Source organism: Sciurus vulgaris, assembly GCF_902686455.1.
Source record: "Sciurus vulgaris genome assembly, chromosome: 3".
NCBI lineage: Eukaryota > Metazoa > Chordata > Mammalia > Rodentia > Sciuridae > Sciurus > Sciurus vulgaris.
In genome coordinates, this window is record NC_136463.1 from 66,144,611 (window position 1) to 66,158,516 (window position 13,906).

Sequence of the window (13,906 nt, forward strand, 5' to 3'; positions counted from 1 at the left end):
AATCCAGAACTGAGCTCAGAGCTGGGCCCAGTGTCCCAGACACTTTGGGAGGCAACCAGTGTTCTCTTCAGTACCTCACCTTGGGCCAGATGTTTGGGGTCCTAAACTCAACCCACAAGAGGGAGGACATAATTGGAGCTGGTGAAGGACGTGAAGTGAACTTGGAATCTGGGCCATGCCTGAGCCTGAGCTAACAGCACTGCGTGCAGTAACGAGTGTGTCTGTGTGGTTTAAGAACACTTGCTGTTCTCTAACCTGGGTGTGTGTGTGTGTGTGTGTGTGTGTGTGTGTGCCCGTGTGTGGTGGTGGGGTGGGATTTAATGCATGGTGTGATCCGTGGGTGGGTAGATGGGGGGTATGGCCCTTGGTGCAGAGCAGGAGGTGAAGACCTAGCTACTCTTCTTTATTGCCTCACCACCCTTTCTTCCTTTTAACTTCATCGACCCCAATTTCTAAAGCAATGTGGTCTCTGATGAATATTTGCCCTTTTCCCTCTGTCCATGGTGATGTGAACTAACTTTGAAGCTTGAGCCCATTGAACATAGCTCTGTGGACAAGATGCAGCTTTGAAACAGCAGCTGCCAGTTAGGCTTGCCAGTGCCCCGGGCACTACTAATTGGAGCTCAAAATTTACCATGGACCCTGGTTAAAAACAGAATCCCCCCAAGTAGATAATTGATTCTGGATGTTACTAAGTATCTTTTCCATTTGTAATCAAGGACTTCTTAGCTGGCTCTTTCCCTCATTGTGTGGGGGAAAGAAAGGCATGCTGAGGGCAGGGTGGGGTTGGTAATAGGCCTAGGTGACCTGAAAAGGAAGAGGAATTAAATCCCTTAGGACTGCCTGAGTTTTGGGAGGGAGAGATGTTGTGAGACAGAAGAGAAGGCTCTCCCAAACTTGGAGCCTGTCCCTTTGGAGTCCATTTTGGGTGTGTGAACTGAAAGAATTTTCAGAACTTCCCCATTGTCTGTCCCTTTTCCAGAGAGTTATGGTGTCTGCTGTTGCTCCTGACACTGTGTCTCCCATCTGACTGAAGCCGGCCAGCTCCCTGACTCTAGCACAAATCCCTGGCCAGAGTGTCTAGAGCTCAGGCTTCTTCCTTCCTCACACCCCACCCCTAACCTTGGGGTTCCTTCCCTTAGCTGCATGGCTGGCAGTTTTGTGACAGTGAGGTTGGAAAATATCTGGCCTCCTGAAAAATATCTGCCCTACTTCCTGCTTACAGTCTGAGCTCAGCGGTTCAACTGGGAGGGCACTAGGTTATAAGCAAGGTGAAAATGACACAAGACTTAGAAACAAGTCAGAGCCACCCTGGTGGGGACCACCCATTCATCTACACTGAATTCTGTGGGCCCAGCAGGCATCCCACACTAGGATTATTTCCTCCTCCTCCGTCACTAGATCCAGGGCCTCTTGTTCAAACCACTTCTTGTCTGAACTGGGAATGACTTGTAGTTTAGCATGAGTTGAATTAGCTGGATCTTTCTGTCTACCATGTGTAGTCAAGGCCATGATGTCACATGTAGATGGATATTTTTAGAAGCCCCTTTAGGCACAGTGGCTAGTCACTGAGCATCAAGATGCTGAGTTTTCACCTCCATAAAGACTCTTCATTCTTGAAGTTGTCGCTAGGCAGTTTTGATTCAAGGAAAGGAAATTTTTTGCCCAGGTCTCCCTATCCCCAGTACTGCTAGAAAGTCAGGAAGAGAGAGACCTGGGCATTTAGTACTGGGACTTCCAGCCCTGACCTGCCAATGATTTCTTCGTCTAATCCCTCAGGTTAAAGAGGAGGACAAAACTCTGCCCAAACCTGGCCCTCCTGGCAAGGAGGAGGGGGCTGTAAGTGCTTCTTTGAGGTCCCCAAAAATGTGTGTGTGTGTGTATGTGTATGTGTGTGTGTGTTCAATTGTTCAGGTGGGTTGGCCTTGCCTCTGTCCCCATCAGTCTTAGATTCGCCTGTGAAACAATTTCCATGGAGTAGGCAGGGACCTAGTTAGGTCCCCTTCCCATGTGGCATGACTAGAGGGAATGCCAGTAAAGAGGAATAAAAGGCAGTGTGTGTCATGCTAGCCTGGGATGTTTGAGGTAGATGGGAAAGCCAAGGTACTTTGGTGCCACCCCCAACCTCCCCCAGACCCGTTTAGTTGTCTCCCTTTAGTTCTGGTTTCCTGAACCCTTTGGAAATGGAGGGGTTAGGTGGGCACACGCTCAGTTTGGGGAACACTAAATTTGAAGTCAGTTGTTTAGACTCTTCAACCTGCTCTGGGTAGCACAAAAAGGACCCAGAGGGATTTTGCTGCAGCTGCTGCTGTCCCTTCCAAGACCCTGTCAGCTGCTCAGTGCAGGCAACCTGGAGGCTGGTTCCAGCTGCCTCCAGCCCCCACCAACTTGGGATAGAGACCCTAAATAAAGATGTACTCTTCTAATACAAGAAGAGAGAAAGGCTAGGTCCAAGGATGTGTAGTTAGAAGAGGGCTGCAGGTAGTTGGGGGCAGAGGTGTCCAGGGCTCTTGGGGAAGCTAGATCACAGATCAGATCCATGCCTTACTACCCCAGATGGTAACGTCCCAGCTACTCCTGCTTCCTTGGATGATTTGATTAGTCAGGCATTGTGGCTTCGTCCGGATCTGTAAACAGTCCTGCAAGGCCAGTCTGTGATTTCAAAGGGGTGTGTTTGAGATATATAAAGGAGGAGGCTCTTAGTAGCCCAGTTTTCTTTTTGCAAAGATTACATATAAAGTGCTTAGAAGAGTGCCTGGCATGCAGGAGTACTGTCTGTTAGCAATTCTATCATGTTGTTGTCATCAATTTCGGTTAGGGGGATGGAAAAAATACCAGAAGAGGGGGGGGAGGGATAGGACTCAGCAGTTAAGGCCATTGGCCAGCTCCGCAGTGTCGTGGCATGCCATTGAACATTCTTGGACTGAGATGTTGAAGAAAAGCCACCTTTAAGCCCTCCTCCAGTCCTGCAGCAGAACCTCCCTATTGCTAAAGCTGAACCAAGGCCCTTGGCTCAGCTGTGCTCAGGAGGTGGGGTAGCCTCTCCATGTGGCAGCCAGAGGCAGCACCTCCCAGGTCCGTCACTCTGTGAGCATCTTCCTGCATGCAAACAGGCATGACAGCTAGACCTTCATGGAGCCAGTGCTAAGGTCCTTGTGTGGGGGGAATGCAGACTTGAGCACAGCTCAGTTACTGGCAAGGCACTGCCTGTCCAGAGAGGAGACCCCTGGTTGACCTTGCTTCCCCCAGGCAATGTGTCTGGCTTTGCAGGAAACCCTGCCCTGCCATTAGCCAGCGTGGCCCTCCCAGTGGCAGTCTCTTATAATTTCAGACAGTTCCCAGAAGATTGTTGGGGGAGGGTGGATGCCCCACGTGGAGCTTTTAGGTGCCCAGAGACTGGGAGACTGGCTCAGCCAGGGCCCACTCCAGGGCAGAGTGGGGCTGTAACCACTTGAGTGCTTAACCCTTTGTGGGCTGCAGCTGCCACCTCTTCCTCCCATTATTCCACACATGTTCTCTGGGAACTAGAAGGTTTCCAAACCCTTGAGAGGTTTGCAGGAGAGAAACTGAAAAGAGACTGGCAGAAAGCAGGATGAAGTAGAAACTTCCTGGACCAGCACTGGATCTCTGTAGACCTTGAGAATATAGGTGAAGGGTAGACAGTGGCTGCAGGCCAGAGGAGCTGGGGAGAGAAGGTTTGGTATGCCTTGGAGCCAGGAAGAGCACCCTGTCTCTTGCTTTCTTCAGGATGGGCAGACTCTGGGTCCAACTGCCTAGAAAACTGGGTGACAAAAGGAGCAGGGATTATAAAGGCAGGAAACCCTGGAGTTAGACCTAGAATTGGTGGTTGGATGTTGCTGTTTGACCTTTCCATACCCCATCTCTACTGTGTGTGAACTGTGAGGGAGTAGGATTTAGTTGGCTTGGGACTTGATTGCCATCCTAACATAAAACCATTAACGCTGGGGTATCCATGGGCCTCTGGGTTCTCTGTGCTGGCATCTTCTAGTTCCTTGCTCAGTCTGGGGATACATACCAACTGATTGAATTACCTGCTTGAGCTTTGTGGGAAAGGGAGGCCAAATTCTTGGATGTAGTTGTCCTATCAAGATACAGAGAGGATTCCCCAGGGTAGCCTCTTGGAGCTGTGTGTTATCTGGTGGGCGAATGGAAGTCTGTCCCAGGGCCTGAGATCACACCCTTTTACTTACTTTGCATGGGGTGGGTGGGGGTGCAGGGTTGATGCTGATGTGTACTTGTATTTATGTGACTAGCTAGAGGGCAGCTCCAAGGACAGTGGTGGCCCACCTAGGAGTCCTCAGCCTGCCACTGGCCCTGTACCCTCAGAGACTTCACACAGAGCCAAGAGCCCTGCACCCTCACTCACCATGAATGGTCTGGGGACTGCCTCAACAGAAGGTCCAAACGAGGAGGCTCAGGGCCTGTCCCGGAAACGAGTCGCGAATGCAGTGAGGAAGGTGGTGAGCAAGGTGCTGCCTGGTGAGGAGCCTGTGATTGCTAAGGAGCCTCCAGGCCGAGGGACCAAGTCCCCTGAGCACCCAGCTAGAGGCAAGAGGGGAGAAAAGGCAGCCTGTAGTCCCAAGCCACCACCGCCTCCTCCACCTCCTCCGCCCTCTGCACCACCAAAGCTTGAAGCAAAGAAGGAGGCAGCCAAAGATGAGCTCTCAGTGGGCCTGCGGAGCCTGATGTCTCGGGGCCGAGGCAAGGACCACAAGCCCCGTGGCAAGCAGTCTCCTGGGAAGCGGGAGAAGCCCGCCAGCCAGGAGCCGGGCTCCTTGAGGAAACCAGGCTCCTCAGACATGGTGGACTCTCCAGAGAAGGCAGCATCCCCAACCAAACCTGAAACCCCAGAGAACCGGTGTTCCCCGGCCCCGCCAAGAGAGCTGGCAGACCCAGGCTCTGCTGGCCCGAAGTTAGACCTCACAGGAGAGCAGCAGTCCAAGCCACCAGGCTCTGGAGTGCAGCAGGAGGTACCTGAGTGTGACACTAACCTCCCATGCCCCTCGCCGCTCTCCCCTGAGGGTCGGGTACTCTCACAGCCAGCTTCCCCAAGCCTCACGAGTCCTGCATGATGGATGCTGGCCCAGGGTCATGCACCCATGACAGGAGCTGCATGGCTGTGTGGCTTTCCTTACCTAAATGACAGAACTCTGGGCTGGGGCTGGGCTCTGTTCCTGTGGCTGGGATGGTAACTGCTAACCAGCATGCTGTGGCCTTGCCATGGGAGTTGGGTGTGGTCCCCAGCTATGTGGTGCCAGCTTGAGGCCCCAGATCTCAAACTGAGGATCGGATTCTTAGCAGATCAGTACCTCATAGAAACACAGTATTTTTCTTAAGTCAGGTGGCCTGAGCTTACACCCCCAGCAATTTGCCCTTGTTGAACCATCTCTGAGTCTGTCTGTCGAGTAGGGATAATTCAGGTCCACAATCCCTTCTCTAAAGCCCTGGGGGCCAGAAATATTTTGGCTATTAGTAAATTTTGTATTTTACAATGTCATACAGTATACATAATAAGCAGCAACCCGTAACAAACAAACACAAATCCATGAATATCTGTGCTGCTGGAGTATAGAGGATAAACAGGTTTTGCCACCAAAATAGTTAAGAAAAACCTTCTGTTTTGTGGGGCTTTTTGGATTGTGGAATTACAAATAAAGGGTAATACTTTGAGAAATTGCTGAGACGATTAGAAATGATGCAGGTAATGTGCTAAGCCTGGTCCTTGGCATGGAGTACCCATAAATGGTAGTATAGACAGTGATGTTAATGATAGTTGTTATTAATTTCCTCCCGCCTTCTTCAGTCCTGGCCTCCTCCCCTTGAGGAGTCCTGTGCCTCAGTGGCAAATGAGCACAGTGAGCTCTTTGGATCTGGGGCTACTCCATCTTCCCAGAAAGTGCCTTCTGGGTAGGCGACTTAGAAACCGGGAAGACCAAGGATGGCCAGTCCTTGGACCCTCACACTGGCTCTCTGCTTAAAGAAATGAGATAAGGGCTCTGTGGTGGATTTTTCCTCTAGGGGACCCAGAGCCCTGTACATATGGCAGGGGGACCCTTCTTGTCTCGGAGTCCAGTTCCCTTCTCTGGCCCTGTTCTGTCTTGATGAAATGCCTTGATGCCAGGGCTTGGTGGATAGCAAGGCAGAGAGTTTGGTATGGCCTCCATTTCTGAGTCCCTGAGGAAGGTGATACCTGCTGGTCTTGAGTTGGGGCCCATTCTTTTTAAGGTTCTCCATTTTATAGACCCTGCTGAGGTCTTCTAGGGTGTGTAGGGGGTGGGGAGACATCAAGTTTTGCCCTCACTTCCTGTGCTTTCATAGGCTCCATGCGGCAGTAAGGAGAGGGTCCAGGAGGATCCTGAGGGCAGAGCCTGAGGGTCTTTGAGGTCCTTGCTCTCTGTGTCCTGGGAGCAGGGTCTTCATTCTCCCTGGGCACTGCAGTACTAGAGAAAAGCCACCCATAGCTCTCCCCACCCTCCTGGCCGGCTGTGGTGGTTCCTGGCATACAGGGAGGAGTTGGCGGGAGCATTCTGGCTTAATGGGCAGGGCAGGAGCTCAACTTCAGGAGAACCTATAAGTAGCAAGGAGTATCATGTGCCTATCCTAAGCTACTGTCCTTCCCTCTCACTAAGGTGAAGTTGGGGGTCCTGACCAGGACAGTAATGGCATAATAGGGCCATTTGGTGCTTGTGATGGTTAGGATGGTAGAAAAAACCCAGCCCTCCCAGGCACTCGTTCTTTTATTCTCTGCTAGTTTAAAAACTCAAATCGGCACCTAGCTTGTCTCCCTGGCCCTACTCTACTTTCCCATCGGGTCCCAGTGGCTTTCTGTGCTGGGAGCTTGCATGCATTGCCTCTATTCTTGCCTGGGCCAGGACTAATAGTAGTTTAACCTTTAGACAGGAACTGCCCCTGAGGTCCTGCTGAGCCCTGCGGAGGAAGCCCACCAGCGACTTGAGAGGATCTTCACTGCTTCTGTAATGCCACCTCTCTTGTGTGTGGGTCCCCAGTACCTGGCTCTTTTCTTTCTGAGGCTGGCAGCCAGACTGTGTATAGAAGTGCCTGACTATGGAAAGTCCATGGACCCTCACATTGGCTCTCTGCTTAAAGAAATGAGAGAAGGGCTCTGTGGAGCTTTGTCCCTCTTGGGGACCCAGAGCCCTGTACATATGGGAGGGGGCCCTTCTTGTCTGGGAGTCCAGTTCCCTTCTCTGGCCCTGTTCTCCTGTCTTGATGAAATGCCTTGATGCCAGGGCTTAGTGGGTAGCAAGGCAGAGAGTTTGGCATGGTCTCCATTTTTGAATCCCTAGTTCTCCACACCCAGGGGGTCTCTTAACTCTTACCCATTTCTAACAGGCCACATCTCAGGCTGGCTGTCTTCCTTTCATCTCAGAAAGACCTTTGAGGGCCTTAAGTAATAAGACAGAGATAGATAGGACAAGGCTGTCTCTAGTGTGCCCACAGTATCCCAGCTCTTAGGCAGGTAGCAGGTGACCTCCAGGTTAGACCTGGATGGAATGATCCTCTACTTGCCATGGGCTCAGTGTGCCTGCTCGGGAGTGGCAGGAATGGTACAGAGGCCTTGAGGAAGGGGCCTAAGACTCGAGCTGGTGGTGGCCTTGTTCTGGTTATAGAAGTGACAATTCTGAAAGGCAGCTCTCACATGGGGAGTAGCACCCCCTTGGGTGTATATTTGGAGGCGAGGGACAGCTCCGTGCTGATCAGTGGCCATAGGGGAGCTGGGCTGAGGAATACCCTAGAGATAAGGTAGGAGGCTCCCAGAGGTTCCAGAATCTGGGTTGGGTGAGGTGGTTTGGCCTGGCAGATACACAGAAAAGGGAGCCTAATTCAAACTGAACTCTCCTGGCCCCCCCAGGAGAGACTGACCAGAGGCAGAGTGGCAGACTCCTGCCCAGCCATTGGGAGTGTCTCATGTGAGTCTCTCCTCTGAGGGGTCTGGCCTCTCCTTGACTGTGTGTAATTCTCCTGCTCAGGCCAGCCCCTGGGTCCTGGCGACAAGCTCCCCTGATATCCATTGCACCTTGGCAGCTGGAGAGTGCTAGTTCATTGGCCCAGAGGACATGCTAAGGGAATATGCCAGTGGTTTGCTTGTCTTCACCCTTCTTCTCTTTCTTTTCTTTGCTTGCTGCTGCTAGCTGGACCCTGAAGCTGCCTCTCCTGCCCACAGCCAGGTAGGGTGCTCCTGTCCCCCTCAGGAGCCCTCCGCGTCCTCCAGTCATCACCCACCACCCCTGGCCTGTGCTTGGGCTGGCGTCTGTGCTCGGGCCTCGTGCTGGAGTGTAAGACCTCTTTCCCCTCCAGGCTCCCACCCTATGTGGGGTCAGGGTTGCCCTGGGGAGGCAATGCCAGGAGCTGAGATGGCACAGCTTTGTGCCAGGCCCTTGGAATGCATTACTGAATTGTTTGGCCTCTGTGGCACACAGCTCTTGGCCATTGGAGCTCAAGCCAGTTGAATTGTATGTTTCAACCCACTCTCTGGTTAGAGTCAAAAACTGATTCCTTCCCTCTCCCTGGCTGGAGCCTGAAAATGAAACAGCCTCTGTCTCCACCTCCTGGCCACTGTGAGATCATCTCTAAAGGAGTTAGTGACAGGCTGTGGCCTTTTGATATCACTCCCAACACCTGGCCCATAGAACACGCCCATTCAAAACAAAGGTTTCACCTGTCTTATATGATATGGAAAAAAAAAAATCAAACATTGTGGTGATTTTTTTAAAATAAATGTGTATATCTTCAAATATAAAAAATAACCTTTAAAAGGCCATCACTTTAACAAATCAAAACATTGGGTTTGAGGAGATAGCTCAGTTGGTAGAGTGCTTGCCTTGCAAGTACAAGGCCCTGGCTTCAATCCCCAGCAGCACAAAAAAAAAAAAATGGCAACCCCATAGTGATCTCCTATTGAAGGATAATTCCCCTGGTCCATGAAACTCAGAAGTCTGGAAGGTGCTGGTGTGGTCCAGCCCTTTCTGTAGCTGGGGAAAGGGCCATCTGTGCCAGAGGGGTTTATTGGAAGCCAGAGTCTACACTAGGAGTAGAACCCAGATCTCCTTTTCTTTCCCCTCCAAGAAATGTGAAAAAGAACTTAAGTCCCTTTTGTTATGTGTTCTTATCTTTTCCTGATCCCTCACCCAGGAAGTCATCACCACAAAGCACTGTCTATGCCTCAGTTTTGGGTCTCATGAGAAAGGGGCACCTAGAGTGAGGGACTTTGGATGACTAATTATACCTCCTAGCCAGTGCTAGCCTGAGGACTGGTTTGGACCTCTGGGGTGGCCAGCCCTGCTCCAGGGGCCACTGCATTTCTTGGCTGCCATTCTGTCCACATACAACAAGAACCTGACACACAGTAGCAGCTGGACTCCTTTCCTGCTGTCCCAGCTCCCACAGGCACCATTGCTTCTAAACTCAAATGTACTTCCTAGAAGACACCAGGTTTGATTACCCACACCCTGACAGTGCCTATGAATGCCTGTTTCTTATTGGTGACATTTTGGGCCATTGTGGGCTCCCAGCCCTTTCACACCCATTCCTGTGCCCACCTGTGGCATGCAAGTCCCTTCCTGAGTTAGATGAAGCAGTGCCACCCCGTCCCCTTATCTCTGGTCAATGCCCTTGTGGGGCATTAATGTGTTGACTAGGTCTGTCAACTGCCACCTTCCAAGCAGGGCCTTTAGTGACCATGACAAGGAGGAGGAACAGGGAGTCTGGCATGTGCCCCTGGGCACTGTCCCCTTGCACAGGTAGTAGCATCGTCTGGAGGAGAGTATACTCAGGTCTGAGGCCAGGACTCAGGACTCACCTATCATTCTGTACTATGAAGTCCTAGGAGGACACTTTTCTTCCCAGGCCTGGAGAAATGGCCTTTCTTAGCTCGGTGAAGGAGGCCTGTCACTTGGCATCACTTTGCTGTGGCCCAAAGTTTATGGTTTGGGCTCAGGATACTGATCCCACAGGCTGGGCAGGGAGGAAGGGCAGAGGGCAGCTGGAGATAGAACCTGGTGACTTGTTTTCCTGGTCATGCCTCTGTGTCCCTGCACTTTTACACCCTCAATGCTGGTATGGTCTGTAGCCTTGATGTCCTTGTCCTTAGGGTTCCTCAGAATCACCACTCTCTCCTGGCTTCCCTGTGTTCTTTCCCTGACACCTCTGATATTGTGTCTGCCACCTAACTGTTCCCCTTGCCCACTGGCTCATCTTGAAGCCTTTTCCCTCATTTGCCTCCTCTTTCCTGCTGTCCTCACCTGTCTTCAAGAACAGGGTCTGACTATTTGCTCTTCCCCTCCCTCTGATAGGCCAAAACAGAAGAGCAGATTGCAGCTGAGGAAGCCTGGTATGAGACAGAGAAGGTGTGGCTGGTCCATAAGGATGGCTTCTCCCTGGGTGAGTCCCAAGGGTTGGGTACAGATCTGGGACTCTTTTGGGTTCAGGGCTGGCAGTAGGTGTACCTCTGTGTCTGGTGAGGACTGGGGAGAAGGGGTGAACAAGGAGAGGCTAGTGACCCAAGGGGAGGAGGAAAGGACTTAGAAGGAGCCAAATCGGGTAGCAGAAGCTTTCCAGACCCACGATCAACTGTCCGTGCCTGTTCTGCAGCCAGTCAGCTCAAGTCAGAGGAGCTCAGTTTACCTGAGGGGAAGGTGCGTGTGAAACTAGACCATGATGGAGCCATCCTGGATGTGGATGAGGATGACGTAGAGAAGGTTTGAAGGAGGGAACAAGAGGGTGGTGGGCAGGACAGGATAGGCCTGTCCTCTATGGTGGAGCCAGGATCTACTTCTTCATTGCCCACCTGCCTGTCCTGTTCCACCCAGGCTAATGCTCCCTCCTGCGACCGTCTGGAAGACCTGGCCTCGCTGGTGTACCTCAATGAGTCTAGCGTCCTGCACACGCTGCGTCAGCGCTATGGTGCTAGCCTGCTGCACACCTACGCTGGCCCTAGCCTGCTGGTCCTCAGCCCCCGGGGGGCCCCTGCTGTATACTCAGAGAAGGTGCCACTCCTTCCAAGCTACTGTGCTGACTCAAGGACCAATTCACCCACCATCCACCCCACCTCCCTTCACTCTCTGCCCTACCCCTTGGAGTCCACTGGGCTCCTGTCCCCTCTCATGGTTGACCTTGGGAAGAGGAGTTATTTTGGGGGGTAGGGCAAAAGAACCTCCTGCAGACTTTAATGAAATCCAGGACTTGACTAGTATCTACATTTCCATGCATACCCTTGTCCCCACAGTTCCTGGGTATCCCTGGAGTGAAAATTCAGAGAAAATGTGGACCCTGGGGGTGAAGGGTGTCCAGGTGGAACCAGCTAAGGGCCTACCCCTTCCCTCTGTACTTCTCCTTATCAAGGTGATGCACATGTTCAAGGGGTGCCGGCGTGAGGACATGGCACCCCACATCTATGCTGTGGCCCAGACAGCATACCGGGCCATGCTAATGAGTCGTCAGGACCAATCTATCATCCTCCTGGGCAGCAGTGGCAGTGGCAAGACCACCAGCTGCCAGCATCTGGTGCAATACCTAGCCACCATTGCAGGCACCAGCGGGAACAAGGTGTTTTCTGGTGAGGCAGGGACAGCTGGGAAAACTGAGAATGGATGGGGGGTGGGGGTCAGGAGGGAGGATCCTCCTAGGTGTCAGCTCTTTTTCTCCCTGGCTTCTCTATCCCCTTGAAACCCTTCTGTCCCTGGGCAGTTCTGGTCTGAGTGGCCCCAAACCTTCATGTCTCTGGAGCCCACAGCTGGGGAAAAGCTATCCCTGGCTTTCCTGATGTCCCCTGGGCCTGTGTTCTGCAGTTGAGAAGTGGCAGGCTCTGTACACCCTCCTGGAAGCCTTTGGGAACAGCCCCACCATCATGAATGGCAATGCCACTCGCTTCTCCCAGATCCTCTCCCTGGACTTTGACCAAGCTGGCCAGGTGGCCTCAGCCTCCATTCAGGTAAGATGGTGCTGCCCAGGCCTTAGGGTAGTGAGAGATGGGCTGCTCGTTTCATGTCCTAGGAATCATTATTTCTCCAGTGCCTCATTTTCCTGGGATTTCATCCCAATTAAATGGATCTGGCACAGGAATAGTTGGCATGTACTGCCCTCTAGGCCTCTTGCCCAACTCCCTTATCCCTCCTGATCCTGGGGCTATGCCTGCTTTTTGAGATCCATGCTCAGGGCCTTCTCTCAGGCTGATGTCACCAGGCAGAGAAGAGCTTGTCAGTCAAGTAAGGCCCAGCCAAGGCTGACCCCCTTCCATGCTAATTGAAATTTCTCCCTAAAAGCATCCATTTCTCCAGGAAGTCTGACCCCTGGGCTCTAGGCAGGGTGGCCAACCCATGGAGCTGGGCCTGTGTTCATCTACCTGCCCCTGGTTTCTGCCCCCTGTTTGACCCTAGTATGACCTGGCCACTGGCTGAGCACCTTGGGAATGAGATGCAGCTGCTTGTTCCCAGGTCTGGAGGATCAGGGTCCTCATTCCTTCTGCTCTGGGGTGGGAGGAAGTTAACCCCCCACACCCTCCTTCCTCATCTCATGCCATGCTACAGACAATGCTTCTGGAGAAGCTACGTGTGGCTCGACGCCCTGCCAGTGAGGCCACATTCAACGTGTTCTACTACCTGCTGGCCTGTGGGGATGGCACCCTCAGGTGAGGTGGGACAGAGGGTGCAGGAGGGGCTCTGGACTTCAGCCCACTGACTGCTCTTAGACCTCACTGCCTGTTTACCCACTGTGTTGTATGTTCCTCCTCTATTGAGTGCCAGGCTCTGAGCTGGGCCTGGAGATGGTGAGATGAGGGAGACACAGGCCCTGCCCACCAGAGCTCCCTGACCTGGGTACTGGGTCCTTGTTCTATGAGAGGAGCACAGCAGACCCTTCAGTCTTCCCAGGGCCTCCCTAAAATCTGTTACCCAGGAAGATAGATCTGGGGTGGAAAGCTCACCGGGATGTGGGTGGTAGGTGACTTGCCCTTAGTCACACACCAGTATAGGGCTGAGCTGGTATAATCCACCCTGACCCCAAAACCCAAGCCTTCTCTAGTGCCCTCCAGGTGGCCCTCCCTGCCCTGCTGGCTTCCCCTGCCATGATTTCCCCTTTCGACCATCAGACTTGCTGTCTGTTCACTGGACAAGGATAAACAATGGGGCTGAGCATTGGCCACAGATTATCTTCTTTAGCTCTTCTCATAACTGAGGCACAGTTTTTCCTGCTGGGAGCCCTTCAGGCAGGTTCCCTGCTCCCTTCCAGGGATCTGACTGGACCCTCTCTTCAGGGCCTCTCGAGTGACCTGTCCTAGAGAGGCTGGTGCTCTTCCCAGGCATCTAAGCCAGTTAGGAAAAGTAGAGCTGGAGTCTGAAAGCTGCATCTGTTTGTCTCCATCCTGGGAGGGAGATGGTTGTGGCCTCGGGACTAAGCCCCAGCTGATTCCTTATTTGTACCCCTAGGACAGAGCTCCACTTGAACCACTTGGCAGAGAATAATGTGTTTGGGATCATGCCATTGGCCAAGGTGAGGGGGCAGTGGGGACTGGATGGCAGCCCTGGACCTTGGGGATAGGAAGAATCTCATTTGGTGGTTGTACCCAAGTTCTGCCCTCCCTGAGGGTCCAGCAGTATGGGGACATGCTGGGAGGGACAGCCCCTCTGAAGTCTGACACCAGTGTGTGTGTGCCCATCTATCCCTGCAGCCTGAGGAGAAGCAGAAGGCAGCTCAGCAATTCAGTAAGCTGCAGACGGCCATGAAGGTGCTGGGCATTTCCCCTGATGAGCAGAAGGCCTGCTGGCTCATCCTGGCTGCCATCTACCACCTGGGGGCTGCAGGAGCCACCAAAGGTAACCTGCAGTGGGGTCCCAATAGCCTGCCTCATCTCCTGAAAGATGTTGTAGGG

At 52.7% G+C, this 13,906-nt stretch overlaps 1 protein-coding gene and 1 long non-coding RNA gene across 2 annotated transcripts in view; one reads left to right on the plus strand and one right to left on the minus strand.

Moving 5' to 3' along the window:
- The window catches only part of LOC306655992 (unconventional myosin-XVIIIa-like), a 96,669-nt gene that overhangs the window by 40,512 nt on the left and 42,251 nt on the right, over positions 1–13,906 (plus strand). The window contains 9 exon segments of the mRNA XM_079130747.1: positions 8,175–8,318; positions 10,335–10,422; positions 10,633–10,739; positions 10,851–11,027; positions 11,383–11,596; positions 11,829–11,971; positions 12,567–12,667; positions 13,464–13,527; positions 13,706–13,850. Coding sequence (XP_078986873.1) covers positions 8,175–8,318; positions 10,335–10,422; positions 10,633–10,739; positions 10,851–11,027; positions 11,383–11,596; positions 11,829–11,971; positions 12,567–12,667; positions 13,464–13,527; positions 13,706–13,850 — 1,183 coding nt within the window.
- Positions 1–13,906, minus strand: part of LOC306656133 — a 324,085-nt gene that overhangs the window by 3,486 nt on the left and 306,693 nt on the right. The gene's annotated exons all lie outside the window — the stretch shown is intronic.